The 25,109-nt window shown below is 37.9% G+C and overlaps 1 protein-coding gene across 1 annotated transcript; it reads left to right on the forward strand.

Annotated features, from left to right (window-relative positions):
• The first annotated feature begins 18,530 nt into the window (after positions 1 to 18,530).
• adrb2a (adrenoceptor beta 2, surface a) lies at positions 18,531 to 24,053 on the forward strand. Its single transcript, XM_086085652.1, has 2 exons — positions 18,531 to 18,682; positions 18,935 to 24,053. Exon 2 carries the CDS (start codon positions 18,935 to 18,937, stop codon positions 20,183 to 20,185), a length of 1,251 nt encoding a protein of 416 aa, XP_085941778.1. The 5' UTR covers positions 18,531 to 18,682; the 3' UTR covers positions 20,186 to 24,053.
• Positions 24,054 to 25,109: the final 1,056 nt, after the last annotated feature.

The following is a 25,109-nucleotide window of genomic DNA, read 5'->3' on the forward strand; positions in this document are numbered from 1 at the left end:
TGCATTATAGATGCATACACACTTTCAATGGAACGGAAAAATTACTACAACTGCTACTTAGTTTTGAAGATATACTGTTAGCAGTTGGACCCTGTCATTATTCTGTCACTAACAACTATTTAAGCGCTGCAAAAATACAGAGGGGTGTTCATATTACAGTGATAGCTTCAAAAAGCCCAAAGTTGTGCAATTTGAAGCTCAGCCCAATTGTTGGAGTTTAAACCATCCGGTCTTAAGGAACCGATCAAAAAAGGTTGGATGATGTAAGTGCATTGTCTTGTTTAGTGCTGTTGAATTGTCAACCAAGATAGCATTTAATGATAATGCTTCAGATTGATATGGCGCTTTCGCACACTCACGTTCATTGACATGGCATCATCTTAACACGCAAGCCATCAGTGCACTACTAAAATCCTCCATCCATCAGCGTAATCACAGAGCAGGAAACACACAAGAACAGAAAGTAAAACAAGGGAAGAGAAGTGAAACAGCAGATAGGATCACAACATGTCTGAGACTTTGTAGCACATTCACCATCAGTTCGGCTAGTAGTAAGAAGAAGAACAAACTTGATTGATCTATGCTAATATGTTCTGTCAGTACCATACTGATGCAAAATTCTGGAAGAGTTGCAAAATATAGTTCATTAAATTTGTCAACAATCAGACAGTTTTTAAAACACTTAAATGCAAAACTCTCAAGAAATTATATGAGTTCATGTAAATAAAAGTATACCATAACCCTGAATAGCCTTCAGTTGCCAACAGTTATTGGACTATAATGAAATAAAAAATAAAAACAGCCATAAAGTTATTGGAACGTAAGTGTATACAACATTTTCACACATCAATACATGTTTTCAGTTGTCAACGTATGTTCTCATGTTCGATGGTGAATAATACTTTGAGGTAATTAGAACGTTAAGTATAAAAGTAGAAGCTGGATCTTGTAGCCACAAAGCCATATTAATGCACTGCACATATATTGCCTGAAAGTTACATCTGTTATACAGTGGTACCTCGGAGTTTGAACAGAATTCGTTCCTGCGAAGTGTTCAAAGTCCGAATTGTTCAACCTCCGAAACATTTGTTCCCATAGGAAATAATGTAAATGCAATTAATCTGTTCCCAAGCTCCAAAATCAGAAAATTCCTTTTTTTAATTTTTATTTATGTTTTTTTTTTTACATTTACAATACAGTACAGTATTTAAACAATAAATAAATACCTTATCTTTTTTGTTGTGGTGTGATGGCATCAGTGGATGATAAATGCTATGTTAAATGCTAGCTTTAGTTCAGTGCTGAGTTTGTGTATTTTACACTGGGCAGATTGTTAGACTACTAAGCGGTCTTTGCGTGCGTTGTTTAACCTCAGGCACGTTGTTGAACAGCTAACGGGGGGTCCTCGTGCCAGTATTTACAGAAGTTGTCACGGTAGTTACAACGGCGCGATAATCTCTTTTCTAATTCCACTGTGTTTTTCTTTGCTGCCACTGGCACTGTTGTCTGTCTTTGGACCCATGGCGTAGAAATTTGTCATGGAAAAATTAAATGCACTCGCGAGTATGGAGCACCTCCGGGAGTATTCACGATCTGACTGGAAATGAGCAGTGCATCGTCTCAACTACCACAACGTGAGCATTCGGCATTGCTCGGCTCTGCTCGCCTTCACTCGGCTACCCATTTTCAAGGTGCGTTCGCTTAGCTTGCTTTACTTGGGTGTTCAAACTCCAAAAATGAGTTCAAACTCCGAGGCATTTTCTACTCAGATTTTTGGGTTGAAGTCCGAATTGTACAAGTTCCGAGACGTTCAAACTCAGAGGTTCCACTGTATATAGAATATTATATGGCCTTTAGTGGAGTAAATCAATACTTTTATAAACACTCTAATATCCTTCAATTTAAAACGGCTGTTGAGGAAATCTTAATTTGAACAAAGAACACACCAGATTAGTGTGCCGCGATTATCTGCCACTAATTGCCCGTGACCAGAACTCATACGGTTACGTTGGAACAATTCATATTTATAAATTATGGATATTTATAAATTAGGGACAATTTATAACTTTGTTGCTTCATTTGAGTAAACATACATATAAAGTATGCAAAGGACTTAGCGCGTCATGCTAAATTCTCTCTTATGTTATCCAACATTTACAGTGGCAAATGACATAAGATTATGTAATATGTTGTGTGTTTCATGTCTTGAAAAACTGTTAGCATTTGAATAAGACATGCTGTAACTATATGTTATGGTTTATTGGTAATGGAGAACAACTATAAAAGTATGGTTGCTGTATGTGTGACAGAAATAATATTTCACTGACAATGATGTCGGGTTTTACCCATTATATGTGTTTGCTATGCACAAAAATGCATTGAATTCACTACCACACAGTTGCATTAAGGCATGTTCCTTTTTGTTTTTTGTTATTCTGATTCTGTATTGATATCATGAATCAATCCACAATATGGCAGAAAAGGCAGAGAAAAACATGTCACCATCAAAGTAGCAATGCTGGTGACAAATGTTCATGGGAAGTATTCACACGTGCTGTTGCTTTTCTGATTCTACGAGTTGCCCATTGCTCATGATGATTATACGTACTATATTGCATCTTACAAGGCAATGCCTCTCATTTCAAAGAAATAATGGGATTTCCAACAGTCTGTGGCCAATTTCATACTTCGATGATGTAAGATATAAAGTCAACAGGGACACTTTTGTTACAAAAGTCATTGTAGTTGCTCATTTCATAATTTTTGTGACATTTAGTACTAATATGTAATGTTATTGTTGTTTACTTCTTCAAATAATGGCAATCCATCAAAGTTATGTTGTCGATTGTGGCTCTGAAATTGTTTTGGTTTTGGTTTTTATAAACACAGGCACAGAACCTCATTTTACCTCATCTTTTTAAAGTTAGGATGAAAGTTGGTAACACTTTATAGTAACTATCCGTTATGACTAGTTAACAGATCATTAGTAAACAGTTAAAAAACAGTTAATGAGGAATAGTTGCAACTTAAGAATAAAGTTCCAATAACATATATAAATAACTATTAACTGATACTCAACAAATCACTAGTAATTTACTAATAGTTTGTTTATTGTCTATTACTCGTTTAGTAGATATAGTTATAAATCATTAACTACAACTTATTACCTAACAATTTATTAATGATATATTAACTATCTATAAGCATAATTATAAAACCTATAAAGGGATAGTTCGGGTGTTTGGACATGAATCTGTATGGCATCCTCACCTAAAGTTGTGTGTAATCAGCACTGACTTACCGCTGACAGCGTCCTGTGACCCAAGACCCGGTCCGGTTTTGGTCGAGATAAAAGTAGTCCGGCAAGTTGGCTGGGGTCACTGAAATACACAGTTTTTCTTCTAAAAACAATTTGTGTTCAAAAGATTGATAAATTAGCATCACAAAACTGCACATTAGAAAAAGTCAGACTCCATTACCGCCGGGCACTATATTTCTGTTCGTATCACTGCGCGGCGCACTGCATCCAGCTGACAGACTCGCACAAACCAAGTAGTTTGGAAGTGTTTACCTGATGCGACAGAGCTAATGGAGAGCGACAGCCATTAGTATATAACGTTACGATTGTATAAACTTTATAAGCTTGTATAACTAAGGTGTGTTGTGTGTTCCTGTGTTGCACATTCTGTTTTATATTCTTGTTTCCTAGTGTTATGAAACGCATCGCACGTCTCGTGGTGTAAACTTTGGAAAGGGACTCATCCATACATTGTTGGTAACGTGTGCTAATTCGGCTTGTGTGTAAAGTTCCTTGTGTTCGGCGTTGGCTGCTAGTGTGAAGACAAATAAAAAGGTGAGATTACCAACCACGTCTGCTGGCAGCATTCTTGTGTCACCTATCACTATATTATATTGTTCTATATGTAAAAATGGTGAGGACGCATGATTTCCCGCTGATCAAGTTGTACCACTTCTTTATCCTTCCTTGCTGTCTCTTTCTGCCCGTTCTAATTCCATCTGACGAATATCGGCATCAGTATATTCGGGTTCATAAAGATACACTCTTGGCTCGGTGCTAAAGACATTTCCGTCGTAGTCAGACATGTTATCGTGAGTTTTCAAAGTTATAATTACGGTGGAACTACTTTCGGACCGGGTCTCGGATCACAGGACGCAGTCAGCGGTAAGTCAGTGTTGATTGCACACAACTTTAGGTGAGGATGCCATACAGATTCATGTCCAAAAATCCGAATTATCCCTTTAACAAAATGTTAACAAACAACACATCATTAATAATTCATTAATTAACAGTTTACAGATTTTTTTTCTGCGTTTTAGGCCAAGCGTTTCTCGTTTTTGGTTTTCGGTTTCGGGCAAAAAAAAATCATTTCGGTGCATCCTTAATTACAACATTTTCATATATCCTCTACTACAATAAACATCAGTCAACAGTCAATAAGTGCCTGAAGTCTGGCGCCTAATTGACATGATGAAATTTCGGTTTCTGGTTCTCCCCTGGAGATCGAGGCTTTTCCAGGCATTTGCTGCAGCCATTTTTAATTGCTAATGTGTTATTACTCTTATTGCTTTCAGTTTTGAAGGTCCTACAGAAGCAGCAATCAAAATAGCAATTTATTGGGACCAAAAATAATAACGTGATAAGAAATGAAGCAATTCCATGAGAGTCTTTGCATGTGTGCACAAAATACATGATCATATTTAAAGGTCTCTGACTTAAAAAAAAATTAAAAATAAACATTATTTATAATTTGGGCTATATTCATCATCATGACTGTCTTATATTTGTATGTGTGTTTTCATCATGTTCGCTCTAACCGATCTTCTGTACCTGAATGAGTGATTAATGCATGATAAGCTAAACAACGTCAGTGCACAGCCTCTCCAGAAGTATTATTGACTGACTCATAAAGATCTTATCTCTAGTGGCTGCTTAGCCTTCTCACACTCTCTCACAGGGGAAAAAACTAAACAAAACTCTAGTATCTAATTTCCAGCTCATAGCTTCAGTGTACCAAAACAATCATAGGACCGTGGCTATTTATAAAAGGCACTTGACAATGTGATGGTGACAAACAAAAGCGGTCCCTCGGTGGACAATGAACAGAAAAGATGCAGATTTTAACTCCCTCTCCGTGGCTGAGGTTCAAAGGTTGGCCAAGAACAGACGGGGATTTGTTTCCTTAACTGGTAAAGTCGAGCCAGGCTTGTTTACTCGTAAATCACCGCTGGGGGAGGGGAGGCAGCGACATTCCCGCTTGTTTCAGCTGTGCAGATTTGCTTGGTAGTAGAAAACCATAACAAACAATGCTTTCTTGTGGCAAGTGGAGGGAGACCCTCAAAATTAATTATCTAGGAGATCAAAGCACAACAGGAATTTTGCCTTCCATGCTGAGATACTGCAGTAAATTGGGTGTGATATAAATTACACTTTCAGTTTTGATTAATGAGGATATAAAAGTATAATTGAGTAAGCAAAAAGCTCAGGTTACTTTCTTCTTTATTTGGTCATCTGCACAAGGTAGAGCTACCCAGCTAACACGAACTGCTATTATTATTCACGTAATGTTGAATAACCTTGACAACTCCAGATTTGGTCTATTGATATTTCTTTGCCCCGACTCTCTGTTTGGAAGCTAAAGAAATGGAAGCTCTTCATTTATTTATATTCCTATTTACTACCACCGTCAGCAGGGCTGCCTATGCTCTTTAAATGAGACAACGCAATAGGAATTTTAATGAAAATTCAAATAATCTTATGACCCAAGAGAGTAAACATCATTTTGTGCTGGGAAGAATGATTAAATTTAGGAGTATTTATCCATTATATGTTTATATTGGATCAATTAATTGTCCCGCCATGAATTCACATGGGTATTTTTTACTGCTTGAAATCCTGAAACCTCAGATTTTTGCCTCAAAAGATTACTTTTACTATTCATCTTGGCCTGCCGGATGAAGGACACATTTCTATTTACCAAATTTGACAGATTGTTACAGTGGGTGAATCACAATTTTCACCTTTGAACCTTCTCAAGCCCTGTAAGTCAAATATGTGATTCGGGATCAATAGAGGCCAGAGCGAGTCCCATGACACCAATCATTCATCAGCCAAAGCAAAGAAAGAAGACATTACAGCACATGTTCCTGTGCCCTGGCATGAACACTGTTTTCTGTAAAGCCATGTTCTGTCACAAAATATTTTTTAGCGACTCATTACTCTGAGAACAGAGAAGAAAAATAAACACAGTGCTGCATAACAAAGTGCCGTCAAACCCGTTCTTTTCAAAGCACTGCTCGGAAGTGAACGCATACAGAAAAATTAATGAACGTCACGCGTGCATGGTGGAAACCCAAACTTTAACCACGGCCTACAGCAAAGTAAATTGGACTTTCACGTTATTTCTTAGGCTGTGGCCTTCAAGTCTCATTTTTATGAATTGATTGCAGGAATTATGTCACAATGGGGACGGCGTGGATCGTGGTTGGCTTGCAACAAGGTTGTGGGTTCGATCCCATGCCATTGTAACCACGTTGAAGTATTCTTGAGCGAGATACTGAACCCTCAGTTAAACCTGATGCTGCGTCATCAGTAGGTGAATGGGTAGTCGAATGTAAAGTGCTTTGAGGGCCTTATAAGTTGGAAAAGCGCAATACAGTATAAATGAAGTACCATGTACAATAAAATCACATTTCATGTAGAAAATTTACTTAACAGTGTGGCCCCGCTATTCATGGGGGATGGGGACAGAGGCAGGCCACAGTAGTAAATTTCCTCAAATAATTGAAGATTCCTTAAAAGTGATTATAATTGCATGTATTAAACTGTTTAAACTATATAATATTATATAGGGTACAGTAATATAATACATTATTATATACAGTAAACTGCATAAAGCTAAGCATACATATAATGTAAAGTACCTGGACACACGTCAATAAATCTGATGATGATGACGATGATTGCAGTCCAGTGTACAATACAACATTTGACTGCACAGCAAGGTGTGCCAAACATCAAAATATATTATATGATAATAACTAGCTCATAAAAAGTGTACTGTTGACGGCTGAGCAAGATGAATCAAATAATATGATGGTTTATTACCTGTTTGTCTTGATAACGTAACATCGTTTTCTTTTTAAGTCTGTTTTTCAAAAATGTTGGTGCCTAATTTATCCTCCAATTTTGTTAAGTTAAAATATTTTGGCAGAATTTGTGAAATATTCGAAAGACATAAAAAAAACTAGAGCTGTCAAACAAATTTTTTTTTTTATCAGATTAATCACATCTTAGAATTCTGATTAATCACGATTAATCGCTCAATAAAAAAGGCTTCTTTATCCCAAAAAAAATCCCGCCAAAATTTGAAGAGCACTGGTTATGTGTTCATTTAATGTTATGAGGAAATCTTCAACATTTTTTGATCCACTGCACACGCTCATCCTCCTCTTTTTCTAATCAGTTAATTACTTGCATAATTTAAAATGGAAAAAAATGACCCCAATATTTTGACATGAACAAATATTCTAAATGTGATACGCAAACATGTATTAAATGCTTTACTTTAATACATCTAATTATGTTTATTGCTAAAACACAACCTGTGCTACCTTAAACGTAGCCATCCGCTGTCACGCTAAAGGATAATCTATGGTCAAAATTAAAACTGCAATTAATCAGTGTTAATTTATGATTAATGCAATATTTTTTGTGATTAATTACTCAGTTAACGCTTTAACTTTGACAGCACAAAAAAAATGCTTCTTTTATTTAGGAATAAAGGGTCAGATGATGCCATTTGTTATTTTGTAAATTTGTACGGTCCTTTTAAATCATAATGGCAACTGAAATAATGCAAATGGCCCTGACCAAAAGTACATACCGTCAAATGTTTGTCCTGATAATATACACAGAGGTTGGCACAGACGGGTTTAAACGGATATTTTAATATATTTTCATACTTGTTTGATTGTATTTTGTGTCTGTGTATAATTAGTCAATGAGTTTCTAAACTATTGAAAGGCTAATGTACAATTCATCCGGGACTGCACTGACTTTGCTGGATACTGAGTCATGAGGAAAGCAAATAAACTGCCAAAGCACTCTTGGGAAAAGATAGTTGAACTTAGTTGATCTATGATTGAACTTGAGAAATATGGAAAATAGTTGGGGGTTTTTAAGCAAACTGGTTTGGTTGTTTCAAGATGCACTATAAGGACATACCTTTACATGGGCTGCACAGAAGAGTTTCCCGCCCACCAACAAAAAGCCATTAATTGCACACAAAACAGCCCATTTACAATATGTCAAGACTAGACAAACCTCAAAACATCTCAATTGGAGTGTCAAAACCATAAATGCCATATTTGGAGAGGCATCAAAAGAAACAAAAGAAAAGGAGATGGATCTCCTGATGTTTTGGGCAAAATTGATGGCAAGACGATATGCAGCATTTTATCAGAAAATACTGAAGTTTGCCTTCATCTGTGCATGAGACTCGCCAACATGACAGTGATCCAAACTCAAGGCCTAGTCAGCCCTTCAGTGGCTATAGCATAGAAAAGTGAAAGTTCTGGTATGGCCATCACAGTCTGCATCGAGCCACTTGGGGAGATCTCAAACGTGCACTTCATGCCAAACAAAACAAGAACCTGTAGACTTTTTGCCAACGAATGGAGAAAAAAGAGGGCTTCATGGACAACGATCGCCGAAGACTGCAAGCCATCAATGATGCTAAAGGGAGGTATTAGTAAACATTCAAATGTTTGAACACGGACCATCACATTATTTTGAATATATATATTTTTCTTGAATGTATGTGCTATTCTGAAATCCCATTGAAAATAACTAATGGTACACATCTTATACAATATATTCTCCCAGGGTATGTAAATTTAGGAACACTACTGTACGTTATCCGTACAGTATAAACTGTATGTAATGTAAGCATATCAATGAATTCACACACACATCTCTATTTATTTACATATGCACAAAATCGAAACATGTTTGTCTTGTTTGCCAGGAAACTGGATACACCTGTCTCAGTTTACAAACATATGTAATGTAAACATTTGTCCAATGTTCATTAATATACATACATCATGTAAACATATCTGTCCTACCATATACTGTAAACTGAATGTAACAGAAACAACTGTAAGCATTTGTCTCTCCATTCGTATTGACCATTTGCACCGACGTCGCGTGATCACGTGACTGCCCTATGACGGACGGCGGAAGGAAATGATTGTTAAAAGTTATTATTGCCCATAGAGCCATGGAATCTACTACTTCAACCGAAGGTCGCCTGTGAGTCGAAGTTGCACATTTAGTCGGGACTCATAGAGCGCGATATTTACTTACGTTGGAGATGGCTAGTTTGAAAACAGCCCTTTACCTTCTGTTGCCTGCTGTTTTTACCAAGTTAATAAAATCGCCGACTTTGCCGGAATTCACAGCGCACGACCTATATCATTATGTAGTCGATGCCGTCTCTTCTCCTTACACTGGGGCTGATTCAAAAGCTTGTCGCTGGCTGAGTCACTGGGACGAGATGCTACGCTCACACCGGGGGACAATATACCTCGTAATGCGAAGGTAAAACTTGTTTGTAATGCTAACTGACTTATTTTTACATAGTCCGTTCTATATTGAAACGCTGTAAAGATGTTATGTTACTGTTTACTAGCATGGAACAAATGACTGTTGTAGTGGCAAGCTATGCTGTAATTTCATGAATATGACTTCGGCTCCAGAGTGAAAAACTCCAAGCACAAAGACGAAATCGGCCATTATTAAACAGTCAATTGCACTTAATAATTTGGAAGTAGGTGCATTTTAAAACTAAGCTGTGTGTTTGTGCAGTTGGAGTGGACGCTAACTATCTGGCTCGTTAATGTGGTTTGAAACACGCAATTCGACACCTCTGTTACAATCTTTGTTAGAGTGTACGTTTACTAGTAAAATGTATGAACATTTATCTACTAATTACAACATTTATCTACTAACCTCGCAAAAAATTGATCGCTGAAAATCCGTAAATACTTTGTGGGCTGCCAGTCATTTCTGTTGATTGCTGCTATCAATCGACGTCATTCGTCTTCATTAGTGATATCATATGCGATAAAAAGCAACATTTGGTTTACTCCTTTGTCTGTCTGTACAACCGACCGCAAAGCAAGATATGACCATTTTATAAGATAATCAATTAGATAAAGGACTTTACACTGTACGAAATTCAATGGTTACAATACAGGCAAGTGGCTCTTTTGCCGTCCAGCGTCCCGGAGGGGGCGTTCCCATGAGGGCTGTGACATCACGTGCAAAAGGTCAATACTGTACTACACCATGTACACCATGTAAACACTTGTCTGTCCATACGCATGTAAACATGTCCCTCTTTAGATAGATAGATAGATAGATAGATAGATAGATAGATAGATAGATAGATAGATGATCAATTACAATATCCTTTTCTAATCAAATATTCAAGAACAGCTCCCTTCACATTGGTATTTGGCATACAAGAGTTTTATTTCCTCTACCATTGAGGTGGCCCTCATGGACCACATGAGTAGCCTGCAGGGCTGTTCTAGGAATACAGTAGCTTACCAGTAAAGGGGCATTGTGATTTTCTAGGAATAAGTGATCACTTGAACATTTGAACACTGGCAAAGATTAATAGACAGTATTTATTTTATATAAGTCACTGTTTCCTAACTATTGTCAGAAATTATGAACTTGACCATTGTTGTTTTCATAAATAAATATCATTAATCATAACATGCGCAAATGTGTTCTTTCAGAAGTGTGTTTCAAACTGGTGGCCCTTTATATTAATCAGTGCCCAAGATGTATCACTCCCTTTTAAAAATGTTGTCTTCACAGACGCACCCCTCTCACTTGCGTAGTAATCTTGGACCAAATCCTTTCCTTTGAACAGCACATTAGCACATCATCAAATCTGCCTTCTCTCACCTCCGGAATGTCGCTCGTCGCCATGTATCCCTCTCAAAATCAGCTGCTGAAACCTTCATCCATGCTTTCATCACCTCCTACCTGGACTAATTTAACAACCCCCCTTCCATCGGAAACACTCAGTAAACGCCAGCCAAACCTCCCGGATCCGCCACCACATCATTCCTGTCGCCCAGAAACTCCACTTCATCCCCCAGAATATTCAAACTTCAAACTCCATCTAGTGACCTACAAAGCCCTCCATAATTTGACCCTGCCCTACCTGACAGAATTCCTCCACCGCCACAACCCCACCAGCACCCTCCACTCTGCTGACACCAACCTCTTGTCTCCCCCCCCATCCGGACCAAATATAATACCTGAGGACACAGGGCCTTTTCCATTGCCGCCTCTGGAACACACTCCCATAAGCCGAGACGCCCCCTCACTCATCACCTTAAAAAAAAACTGCTGAGAGCCCACCTTTTCAACACCACTTTCACTCCTTTACGATTACCTCTCCTTAGCCCCTCATGTATTATTTTCTTTTTATTTTATTTTATTTTTTTATATATTATTATTTTCTAACTTACTCATTTATTAAATTTTTGTACTTGACTACCACATAAAACGCTATAAAAGTACCATATATTATTATTATTATTATTAAAAGTCCGTATTATTATATATATATATATATACATACATATATATATATATATATATAATATTAATATTATTATTAATAATAGTACGTATTATTATTATTATTATTGTTGTTATTGTTATTATATTAAAATATAAATAAAACATATAAAATACAATCTAAAAAAATATTAGCATTATTAATAATAATAATTATTATTATTACTATTTATTTGTATTATTACTGAACAATAGGGATGCTAATATTGCAATCTTGTGAGCTGAAGTTTGAATGTAAACAAACTACTGCAGTTTTTGAACAGTTTTTGTATGTTGGCAAGTGGCACACAGAAGAAAAGCAAGGTTCAAATCTCCCGTCTCATTTAGTTCACTCTCTCGCTTCGCTTTATTATCTCCTCCGGGATGCATTCCTCACCAAGGGTATGCCGGTTGGCCATGTTAGAGCAAAAAAGACTAGTGGTTATAGCCCCTTAACCAAAGGTCGGGGGGAAAACTCTAATAGTGCCAATCTGCTCTACTAAAAAATATCAAGACTAAAATGTTGTAATAGTGAAGTTTAGCACGATGCAAATGCTGTTGTGACAAGCTCCCAATTCACAGAAGCGCACAAGCGCCAATATTTTCAGCCCAAAAATCTCACAACCAAAACTGTGTAAATAGTGCTCAACAGTTTAGCATGATGCACAAATAAATAGTCTGGTAAAATGGAAAAGTAGAAAAAATGATTTAACTCAGCTAAGCTGCTGTAGCAGGCTGCCAACTCACAGTTGCCTCTTTATAGTTTGTCCCCCTCCCAGTCCAAATAGGGTGTGGCTGTGTTTTCATAATAACCATCAAATTTAAACTTACGTTAAATGGGAGTCAGCACACACCTGCTACCACTTAAGTGCCTCTGATTAAGCCCAAATACATTTCAGATGTTCTAGAAGGCTTTTCTTCATATTTGTTTTGCTTTCTAGCAGAAGCCTGAAGGGTTTGTGCTAAAACTGACTGCTATTTCACATTGATCATAATTCCTTCCATCTTGTCAAAGGCCCCCAGTTCCAGCTGAAGCAAAATAGCCTGAAAACATGATGCTGCCACCATCATGCTTCACACTGGTATTCTTGAAGTGTGTTGGGTTTGTAAGCACTAGCAGTCTATGAAATTGTCAACAATTTCATTATGCCACATGTGTTTGGAAGTTTTGGTAATAATCCATTAAAACCGTTAAAAGGAAAAAAAAATCCAATCATACTCTGAAAACATGACAATATGACTGATTCAAGTATCTGTTATTTTTTTGTGTTTTGTAGTGAGCCATGTCTGAAATTATGGATTTGTGTCAGGTCTTTTTCTCTTTTATCTCTTGGATGTCATCCAGACCAGAACATCGTCATGAGAAAACATGTTGCAATGACAACACACATGCCAAACTCTTGACAATAATGCAACCAGAGATCACACATTAAGCTCACAGGATTAGCACGCTGGGACAGTCAAGTGATTCCCACTGTATTTGAACAGAGGTTCTAGTGTGAAACGTTTTACATTAAACTTGCTAACCATCTGGTCCGCTGTGTACGGAACAATGGCAAGGGTTTCTGCCTGTGTTTTGTTTCCATCTGATTTTGCAGCTTTATATTGCAACCGCAATGGGTATCCTAGCCATTTACTCAAGAAAAATTCTAAATCAACCAATTTTTCAATGCCATATATGTTTCAACAAGGCCACTGTGTACTCTTGCAAAGGATTGCAAACACTGAATTTTACCTTGATTTTTTTTTTTGTACACCAATTTTCATGGGTCATGAAAACAGTCAAATCAAATCAGTTAATTGTTTTTACTCTAGATTAATCCCAAAATGAATGTATTTTTTTTTTTTTAAATAATTACATTAAAAATCAGCTGGCACAAAGCTTGAATAGACTCATTGGTAAATATTTTTGAGATACAGTTTTGTTTTGTTTTTTTCCTTGCATGTATGTTTGAAAATGCAAGCATGTGCTTTCATCATTTCTAAAATTCTGACCTCCTTAGGAGACATTTATTTGATTACCATGCAATTGCATAAAACAAGTAACAATTGCATAAATTCTGCCCAGACTGGAATAATGACAAATATTTGCAAAATGTAGTTCCTTTTATTTGTTTTAACCAGCTGGATGTCCCTTGCTGATTTCAGCTACCATTGTTTTCGTTGGCGCTCTTATGGTGTTACAAAAATGCAAAAGCAGTACAAGGCATCAACGTGAGACAGAAAAGTGGGAGAGAGTTTTGGCCCTTGCATTTCCCTTCATTTCCCTGAAGAACTAAACGGGTCCAGGTATTGTTCTTCAGGAAGGTGAGGGCTGTGTCATCAGCGTGACACCATAACTACTAAGGGATATAAAGAATTTAATGAAGTATTCTAATTGCACAGTGCAGTGTAGCAAGAGACAGGATATTGATAAAATGTTCTATATTGTGCTGCAGATGACACTGTTGTCTTTCTTTTTTTGGAAAAGTGATGCAAATCTGCCTGCAAGTGACAGGATGCAGGAATGTAAATATCACAGACAGAGGAAACAAGTCATGATTAATCAAACATGCAGACTCCTTTTTGCAAAACAGCAGGACACGCAACAAGTGGGATGTGCGTTCACTAGTTTTTGGCCAATAATGCTTGTGGAGAATTCATTCATCCACTTTTCAATATGCACAAAGAAATATATCGTATTTTGCTTACATAAGGACATGATGCTGTGAAATTGTGAATGATAATGCAGAGTGCAATGATAACTATCCGCAATAGCTATCATTGCACTCTGTACTAGGGTACTAATTGATACTTGCCCTGCGATTGGCTGGCAACCAGTTCAGGGTGTACCCTGCCTCCTGCCCGAAGCCAGCTGGGTTAGGCTCCAGCGCCCCTCACGACCCTTGTGAGGACAAACGGTTAAGAAAATGGTTGGATAATTGATACTTATAGCCTAAATGGTGGCTACATTTTACCTATAAAACAAAGAGTTTACTTATTCGATGCATTTTAGATTAATTTAGTCATTACTGTTAACTAGCTAGCTTTTTTTCTATCTAGCTAGATTAATGAATAGCTTGTTAGATAGCTCTACCTGTGTAAAACTAGGAAGCGTGGAAAATAATTACTAAATTTAGCCTTGTGTATATGGAATTTACCTAAAAGTAATATAAGATTTACCACATTGCTGACTGCAAAATTTTCATTTTCAAAACCAGATATTATATCTCCGGGCTCAATCATTAGACGACGCCCTGTACGATGTTGCCACCCATATCCTCAGCTTGATCGACAGGAACGGACTACATGTAAGTTTCAACTCAGTGGGGGGTGGGGGTTTTCGAGGATACGTGTCATTTAATTTTATTTTTAACTTTTAAGTTTTCAGAGAAATCTCTACTATGCCCAATGCAGTCAAAGCATTAATCTGTAGCGTTTGTGAAATGGTCAAGCCAAGCAGTGAACTAACAACAACTCTTTAATGCCACAGTTACTGTTGACTGTAACCAAGCCACAACATAACACACTAATGTGTGTAGCTTATCAAAAAAAGAAAATAAAGTCTGTTGCCCTCATGGCCCGTCCAGACCATGGGAAACTACATAAGCCCCCACCCACCCGCAAGGGTTGCTCCAATACCAGTAATTCTGTAAACCTGTATACACTTGCCTATTTACTTGATTTAGATTTTTTTGACTTAAGGTTGACTTATGGTTGAATAAATGTATTCCTATTGCATAATGCATACATATGTCAATGTTTTGTTTTTTGTTTTTTCAGATAAACCAGTTGTAGTTCTGTATTAATTTTCGAATTAACTTTTATTTTGTGTGATTATTTGTGAGCCATTTCATTTGGTAAATGTTTGGCCAGTGAGTGTGTTTGCGAACATTATTTTTAACAGCAAATGACCACAAATATTCGTATGATATGGAATGAAAATAAATAAACATATGTAATAGACAAATTTGTTTGCTGTTATAATCAGAGCTACTAAAATATAAAAAAATGTCATTCCTGGATGTACAAATTGTAGATTATATGAAGACTGTATTAAATATAAAAAACAATTTATCGGGTAACGGTATTGACCATACAAAGCAGGAAATTAGCGGTTATCGGTACTGGGCTATTACAGTTGTTTAAGTGTCCAAGGCCCAGAACAGAGACAGACATGGGGCCTCTTTGGATTCTCGTTTTTGCTTCGGAAATTTCCTTTCCTATTGACATTTCCGAGATAAGGTCACAAGTCAAAATGGCGGTCTTATGCTGCATTCGAGCAGGGTTTAAAGTCAGATTTCCCACTTTCCTCGAATGCAGCATTTTTTGTCAGTGAAACGCCACTCTCCGCTCTTAGAAAATCATTGTTCTTTGGATCGTAAATTGATTTGTGAAGATTATTTTGATTTGAAAATGTGATAAAATGTTTGACTATTATAACCATATGCCTGGTTTGTAAGCTAGTCACAGGCAAAAGCAATACAATATGCTGTGTAAATGAAGCGTTGCATTCTGGAAATAGCAGAAATGCCTGGCTGTGTCAATTCTATCTGAGCGAGATGACCCAGAAGTACTTGGAGGATAGGACCCTTCAAATTCTAAAAATGTTTAGGAAAGGTGCCTGTATTCCACCCATAGCAAAGGTTACTTCTGACCAACGTCTACAAAAGGATATTACCCACAATTCTTTACGGCTGCAAACGTCAAAACAACAAGGCACCGACATATTTGAAAGACTACAAGATGACGCTTGAGTTTCATCCTCAAAAGAATAATGTTTAATAAAAACAGTAAAAAAAACTTTTTTGTCACAAGTGGATTGTTAGTGAAACTAAGAAACACAAACAGAAATAAAATGATGAAAACCTTTCTGTTGAGAGACTTTACGACAAGCAATACTCGCCGTCGCACTATGACATCAGTTCGGAAAAGTGGAGTCGAATTGATGTGAAAGCGTGTTGTTTGTTTGTTTGTTTGTTTGTTTGTTTGTTTGTTTGTTTGGAAGCACCTTTTCATTTCTCCTTGGCACAATGATGTAATCCAACAAAGGTTAAGGAAAGGTGGAATACAGGTTAGGAGATCTGACTATGCGAAGTCAGTGACTTACCTCCCTACCACCCTCCCCCCATCTATTACTATTTTTTTGATTGGCTGATTAAAGGTCTCAGTGCGTCCGTACGTGACTTGCCACATGAAGGGTAAAAACAAGGTGAATTTGATTGGATCTCCCTCTGCGTCACGGGTTATATAGACCTCTCTAAGAGCTCATTGTGAGGCACAGGGGTGAAGAACAGTGCCTGTGGCATCAGCACATGGACCTCCATGATGCATCATTAATTCCTGGTGTAGGACAAAATGTTATTCACATTCATAAGTATATAAAAGGCTTCTCTGTTAAGAATGTTATCTAAATGTTATTACCTAACCCCCTGAAAGTATAGTGAATATCAAATAAGTGTTCCTCCAAATGATTTGACATTTTTGGAGTGTGCACTGAAGCTCAGACAGGCATATTGAATAGTATATGATGCAAGAACAACAGGTGACATCCCTCTAAGTTCCCATTTGAATACTTTGCAGCATGCTTATGTGTTCTGATCGTCAAACACAAAAAACTCATGTGGATTGTTTGATTACTGGTTTGGCTATTTCCAGTTTCTAATCCTAAAATCCACACTAGTTGTGGTTACGAAACATTGAAACGAGAGCCTACTGGAAATAAACCCTGCAGGCTATCGCCTTTTTTTGTGACTCTACTTTTTTCTTTTCTTTTGTAGAGTGATGGATATGTAGCTGGATTGCTGTTGATTTTATTCAAATTTATTGCAATATTTGTATTACCTAAAATTCATTTCCTTTTGTATGTTACTGTTTGTAGAAATTGCTTAATTATTATTTAGATATTTATTTTTCCCCTCTTCCTTTTTCCACTTATTAAATAGATGTTTCAATCGAAAAGTATTATTATTATTATTATTATTTATTTATTTATTTATTTTTACCTGCTGTTTGAAGCAGAACTTATGCCTCTAGTGTTGGGCTTTCTTTAGAAATTAGATCGACATTTTTATTGTTTGTTTGGTTTTGAGACATTTTAGTTAGTTTTATTATCTTCCATGTTTGGCTTTTATTTGAAACATGAGTATAGAAGAAAAGTGGCAGCAATGTGAGTTTGTGTGCTCTTGTGCGCCCCCCTTCAGTGTGGCAGAATACTGTCTGCCTCTCCTCATTGTTTTTATTTTTAATTCTGCGGTTTTGTGTAATCAGAAGGGCTAAATATATGACAGGCATATATTAAGTACATTAGCCTGACATGGAGTGCATGTTAAAGGTGTGCGGAAACATTGTAATGAAGACGTGTATAGAGATGGAGACAGATGGAAACAATGTGAGTGTTCAGAAATGCACACTTCCTTCCTTTCACAGCACTAAAGAGCAAGATCCGTGTCGATAAATTATTGAGTGTAGGTGCCAAGCCCTCAAATTGAACAAACAGCTGTCTTGATTTTATTTTTCTGCAAGGGGATCTCTTAACTAAATGTGCCGTATATGCACCGAGTAAATGCAATGAATGAGCATGTGTCAAACAGACTTCAAGCCCTCCAAATTTGTCATTGAACACATATTTTTTCATTGGAAAATGATGAAACCAAATGCAGTTGTGTATTGTAATTTACCGGAATATTAACATTAAGTTTTTAGAATGTAAAGTATTTATGTATTGGCAGCCGCAGCTGCAGAGACAATGTGTTCAAACCCTCCGAAGCTCTCGGCTCCCTCTGCTTTGTATGCTCCCTGATTGGCTGAGCCCCTGCCGTGATGTCATCAGTGCATGTTATAAGGGCGCTGACAAATAGCCTGAGAGACACATGAGACGCAGCGCTGCTATACTGAGGGGCAGACTGAGTGAAACACCAGCAGTATAAGAGGGAAAGTGCATAGAAAGAAAGAAGTGGCGCTCAAGTTTTACCACAAAGTCATCAAACGGTGACTTTTCTAACAGGAGGAAGTGAAGGAAGGAAACCACTTGTTGAGGTCTGTACTTTTATTTTGAGGTCAACTTGTTAAATGGGATTTGAAACTGGCCTTGCTGAACCTATGCATGAGTGGACGGAGTGTTTTTTGTCAACATGTTGGGTGTAATTGAACTAACTGCTGACTTGTGAGTGTGCACTTCTAAGCGCTTTTTTCTTTTTAAAACACTTTTTTTTCTACCTAAGTTTCCTGATCTCACCAGGCCACTGTTAAAATGGTACTTATCATGTAATTGTGCCACTTTCTCTTCAGATGGGAAGTCCAAGCCCCCCACTGTACCTCAACGTGAGCCCAGAGATGATCAACTCTTCATCGGATGTGACCAAAAGCGAGGAGGCTTACAGTGAGGCCACCATGATCGTGCTGGGCATGATCATGTCGTCGCTCATCCTCTGTATTGTCTTCGGCAACATCCTGGTCATAACGGCCATCGCCCGCTTCCAGCGTCTCCAAAACGTCACCAACTGCTTCATCACCTCCCTGGCGTGTGCCGACCTGGTCATGGGTCTCATCGTGGTCCCCTTTGGCGCCTGTTATATCATCTTCAAAACCTGGCACTTTGGTAGTTTCTGGTGCGAGTTCTGGACAGCAACTGATGTTCTTTGTGTGACCGCAAGCATTGAGACATTGTGTGTCATCGCCATCGACCGATACTTGGCCATCACCTCCCCCTTCCGCTACCAGACCATGCTGACAAAGTGTAAGGCTCGCATTGTGGTGGTGCTGGTGTGGGTCATCGCCGCCTTGATATCTTTCCTTCCCATACACATGAAGTGGTGGATCTCGGATGATAAGGAAGCGAAAGAGTGCATCGCCAATAGCAATTGCTGTGAATTCTACACCAACATGGCTTATGCCATCACGTCTTCCATCATCTCGTTCTACATCCCATTGGTCATCATGGTGTTTGTCTACAGCCGAGTTTTCCAGGAGGCCAAGCGCCAGCTCCGCAAGATTGACCAAAGCATGGGGCGCTTTCACAACAGCGACAACCTCAAAACTATGGACGCCAACATCGGACGGGGGCAGAAGAAGGTGAAATTTTGTCTGCGGGAACACAAAGCCCTGAAGACGCTTGGCATCATCATGGGGATCTTCACTCTGTGCTGGCTGCCCTTCTTTCTGCTCAACGTAGTGGTTGCCATTTGGAAGGTGGAAGACATCGACCTCACTTTTCGGATCCTCAACTGGATCGGCTACGCAAACTCAGCCTTCAATCCACTCATTTATTGCCGAAGCCCAGAGTTTCGACACGCATTTCAGGAGATCCTCTGCCTCAAAAGGAACCACAACTCCAAAGCAGGACCAATGAATGGATACATCTATGATCGACACAGTTGGCAGAGCGAGCCGCAGGGGCGGAGTAAAGGCAACTCGGAAGAATGCGATGCCAATGAGGGTGGTGTGGAGCAGGGAGCATGTGGTGACAGTATTGAGGACAGAGTGATGGACTCCAACGGGAACTGCAGCAAAGAACTCACTATTGTAAAGGCTGTACTTTAAACTTGGAGACTTTTGCCCAAAGGGCGCCTTTAATGTTTACACTGCTGTCATGCACCCATTGACTTTAGCAGGTAAGGCCAGTCAAGCAGAATGGTAGAAGCACAGGATTCTGCTTTAAGGAAACTATATTTATCATGTTACAGAAATACTGTTGGCAGATTTTACTCGTTTATTTTGTTGATATAACATCTACCTCATCTCGCCTTAAATGTGTGCTTGAACATTTGCATTGCCACATGATAGCACTGATGCTGTTTTAGCTATCCTCACTTTAAAATTGGAGGCATTTCGTATTGTAGATTCATCAGACTTAGATTGCAAATTTAATCATCTGTGGTGCTTATTTGAGAACCATTCCAAAACCATTCCATTGTGTTTCCTGTATTTTACGACAATGCGCTAGCTGAACATCAGGTATGGGATCATTCTCCTTCAGCTGTTTTGTGAGGCCCCTGCTAAGCTTGATCTCCCTTTTACAGCCTGCTTCTTGGGAGGTTGTGTAGCAGATAGCGCCACTGATAAATAACAGTTATCTCCGTCTCGCCGGTACAAGCTGAGCTACGCCTGGGGCCATTCTCTGTCAGCTTTGTGATTAAAAAAAAAAAAGCACATTTGTAGAGTAATCAGCAATTCCATTATCAGCGCTAACATTTCCTAATAAGCATACTGTTTGAAATGCTTCCAGCGGCACATGCTGAGCAAGCAATTAATTACCTTCAGTGCACTGGTTCGTTTGAATGTAATACCCAATGGATGCACAAGTGTTTTGTTAAATGTTGTGTTTGAATGAGAGTACTGTGTTTACAACATGAGTGTGTGTGTATGCACATACCCCACAGAGGGCGGGAATAACCAAAACATAACAAGAGGCCAAGATGTGTTTAGTGCTAATCATCTTAATGACAAGAGACAAGCGGTACACGTTTGTCACGTCAGTAACATTTACTTCCCTTATCCTACATGATATCCAGAGGTGGCAAATCCAGGTCCAGAAGGTAAAGACCCTGCTACAGTTTGGCTTTAGCCCCTGATGCTAGCTAGCACCTGGGGCTAAAGCCAAACTGCGGTGTGGCAGGGTTTTTACTTTCTGGACCTGGATTTGCCACCTCTGATGATATCTGTAGTGCTATGAAATTATCCATAAGAGTCTCGGCACAGAGTTCTTCCCTTGGTGTGTCTGTCTCCAGGAAGTGCCCCAATCCAGCTGAGTCCAGCGCAATAGACAAAAGTAAATCCATTATCTCCACTGTCAAGCTACAGGATCTGATCCCCTCCCTTAAAACAACACGGCTGTACAATGTTCCCTGTTTGAATGCCGCCCCCACTCAAAGGACCAATTTGAAAATGAGTCTTATGAGGACAACTTTAAAGGAGAAACAGCTGACATTCTCACTCGAAATTGCTTTGAGGGGTGAGGTCTCTCAAGCCACTTTCTTTGACAATTTGTTAAATGTTGCAACTGATGGCTGGAGGAGGGGACACAGTCAGTGTAAGTAACCTCTGTTTTTGTGGATGTAATCTTGCCCAGGGTCTCAATGAACTTTGGCTCTCAATGCACTGTATTGCTTGGTTCAATATAGCGTGGCAAAGCAAAGCAAACTGACGCAAGTGTTGGGTCATCGTACGTCAACGTGTGTGAAGTGAAAAACAAAACAAGCTTTCACAGTCCCTGCATGTTTTTATTCATGGAATTTTTTGCAAAGTAAATTCAAGGGTTTAATGTCATACAAATGCTCCTTACATGCTATTTCACTGTACTGTGTCAAAAGTAAAAAATAGGAAAGGAGTTCATGAACTAAAGCTTTGACTGTGGGTTTCACTGTCACTTTTCAGGTCCGTACAAAACTCAGCTGTCTTTTCTTTTTTTTTGGATGGATTTTTAGCTTGGTATATCTGTCTTTGTGCTGATGTGCTGTTGCTATTTTCTTTCCCAGTGATCTGTTTAGTCTCATAAATGTTGGCTTTGAACTACAGTCAGTCGTATATCCACACTGCTCCCTCCTGGCAGTGCCCTCTTCTTGCACCTCAACTCCAACTCCTTAGGCTTGATTGTACCACCAAGGTTTAACTTTAAAAATAGATTAAATCCTGGTTTAAGTTTACATTCTATTGCACCAAACTTGAAACCTAGTTTAAAATTAAGACACATTTTATTTAAAACTCACTTTTCATGTTTACTCTTAAGCCAAGTTTAAATAAAATGCTGTTGCACCAGAACTTTAAATTCCAGTTTAAACAGTGATTGATAATTAATTTTAAACTGACAGTTGGGGAGCTTTAACTTTGACAATGGCTGTAGTTTTTAAGTAGACAAAGAACAAATAATTCTAAAATAAATAATAATCAGTTCCTCGGAAAAAAATTGAGCGACAGGCTCAATCTTCTTGACTTTTGTGGTGAAGAGGATTTTTTTGTTGAGCTATCGGTTTGCCAAGGAAACAGTTTTGGAGCTGAACAGGAAGACTGGACCAACTGTCATGCATGTAAGTGACAGAAATTCAGCCTCTTTTCTCTTTCACTCCAGTCAATCTATTAAAATGTCAACCATTATAGTACCAATTATAATATCCTTATTTTTCACCATGCTGTTGTCCGTTTTCTTGTCAATATTGCTCCATTAATTCGCTCAACAAGTTTTTATCAAAGGAGATAAAGTTTCAGCTTCTCTGCCAAACCATTATACTGTAATGTAACCAATCAAGTTAACAAGTAACATTGGGCTAACACTTTTGTTAGCTAGCAACAATGTAGCATTTAATCCAAAAACACCCATTTAAACTAAGCTCTGCTAATTTTACTCAACTCATTTTAAAGATAGTTTGACTTAGATTTAATTCAACCTTTTTGGTGCAACACAAGCTAAGTAGTTACATTTCATGTGTACACAACACTATTGACTTATGCAGTTTGAATGATAAGAAAAGCAATTATGACAACATTCCAATTCTGGATGAGGAAAGTGAATTAAATGTAATTGCGTATGCATCCTTATTACTGTGTGTGAAATGGAATACCGAGTGAACGTCTTAAGGCAGAGGTTCACTTGGTATGCAATTGGACTTCATTTAAAAGAAAAAACATTGGAAAATGATGGCTGAAAAGCGTTAAGCACATTTTTAAGATTAAAATAAAGAACCCCCAACCACACTCAATAGTTAGGCTATCACATTACCTGAATGTTATTGGGGTTTTTTTTCTAAATGATTGTCTAGTGAACTGCTGTGGCTCTTTGATGTGTAAAATATTAATACTAAATATGCTTCAGCCACTGTGTGAAAAGTGGCCGTTCTTGCAGCTCAGTGTTTACTAAATGTTTTTCAACTCCATCACGCACAAGTTTTGTTGTGGGTATACGTCTGTTGCGTCATGTGATGTCCTGTGATATTTATAAAAAGCTGGAGCTGTTGTGTTGAACTAAATTATTTATGTGTGGCATGTATTGTCCTCATTTTGTGATCATTAAATTGCCGAACAATAAGTGGTCTATTTTTCTTGTGGTGTTTTTAAATGCAAATTTGTATTATAATTATTATTATGCGAGTGAGTGTAATTTGACAGAAGGAGCCTTGAAGACAGATACACAAAACTAGGTGATGGTTATGCTTTAACACCATTTTCTGATATGGCATCAGTTGTGATAAAAGAAAAAAAGTTGTGTCCGATACAATTTCCAATCACAATGTTGGTAACATCTGTTTAAAAAATAAATAAAAAATGCTCAGATTGGACACAGACACTATCGGGAATATGTATGTAATGGAATATTTATGTAATAACGTTTATTATTGTAGTTGTAGTTTGCAGTGGTCCGTATTTTTTTCTAATATTTCCTCTATTCATTATTAAAATGCATGTATGACAAAATAGTTTAGCACAATCACAATGTAAAGGGGGTTGGGGGCAGGAGGGAGGGGGGGGGGTGAAAACGTAATTTACGGAATTCACTTTGGGGGGAAAAAACTTCTGTTTTTCTAACAAATTTTTGGGGGGGACTTTTTTTTGTGTGTATTTTTTATTATTATTTTGTTTTTCTGATTATTTTTATTGTATTTATATTTCACTGAATATTTTTTTTGTGTTACAAATTTTTTTTTCTGAAAAACAGGGGGGGGGATATTCAGAAAAAAATACTCAGAAAAACAGGGAAAAATATTCAGAAAAAGAGGGGGAAAACATTGAAAAAGAAAAACGAGAAACACGTGTTCAGAAAAACAGAGCACCAGCTTCTGTTTTTCAGATTTTCGGAATCCGGAATTTTTTTAATGACAGAAAAAAAATATGTAAACCAGAAAAACAAATATTCTGTAAAACAGAAGAAAAAAAGAAAGAAAGAAAAATACACAAAAAACAAAGCCCCCCCAGCCCCCCCCCCTCCCCAAATTGTCATGTGAATGCAAATAAATGCTAAAATGGGCACTTTCTTGTCAGTGTCTGAGCCTGATTATTTTTAACATAAGTATAGATTTAAAAGCTGTCTTTTGATAATGAGATTTCAATAAATTGTTTAGGTTTAGATTATGCAGGATAGGTGACCAAAAAGCAAATCCAATAGGCTGGAATGATCGTCAGACAATTTGAAGCTCATTTACACCTAGGGACAATTTAGAATCTTGAATGAAGCTAACATTTGTGTCTTTTGAATGTGGGATGAATTACTGAGAAAACCAATAACGGCACGGGAAAACTATTGTACTCATTTGTAATAATTGACCCCCCCGAGCTGAATAAAGTATTCAAACAATGAAGGTATAGAAATGTGTTAAATACCTGCAAATGAAAGATTACATGTGTGGATACAAGTTGCCAAAAGTCATTGTTGGGTGATAAAAGCAACAACAACAAAAAGGAGCCGATTATCTGCAACTGACTATTCCTCATTTGTCAGGGAGTAGAAAATATCTTGGTAAGACAGGACACAAACTGC

This window comes from Leptonotus elevatus, chromosome 9 (genome assembly GCF_054856555.1).
Source record: "Leptonotus elevatus isolate MCC_2025b chromosome 9, RoL_Lele_1.0, whole genome shotgun sequence".
In the NCBI taxonomy this organism is placed as follows: Eukaryota; Metazoa; Chordata; class Actinopteri; order Syngnathiformes; family Syngnathidae; genus Leptonotus; species Leptonotus elevatus.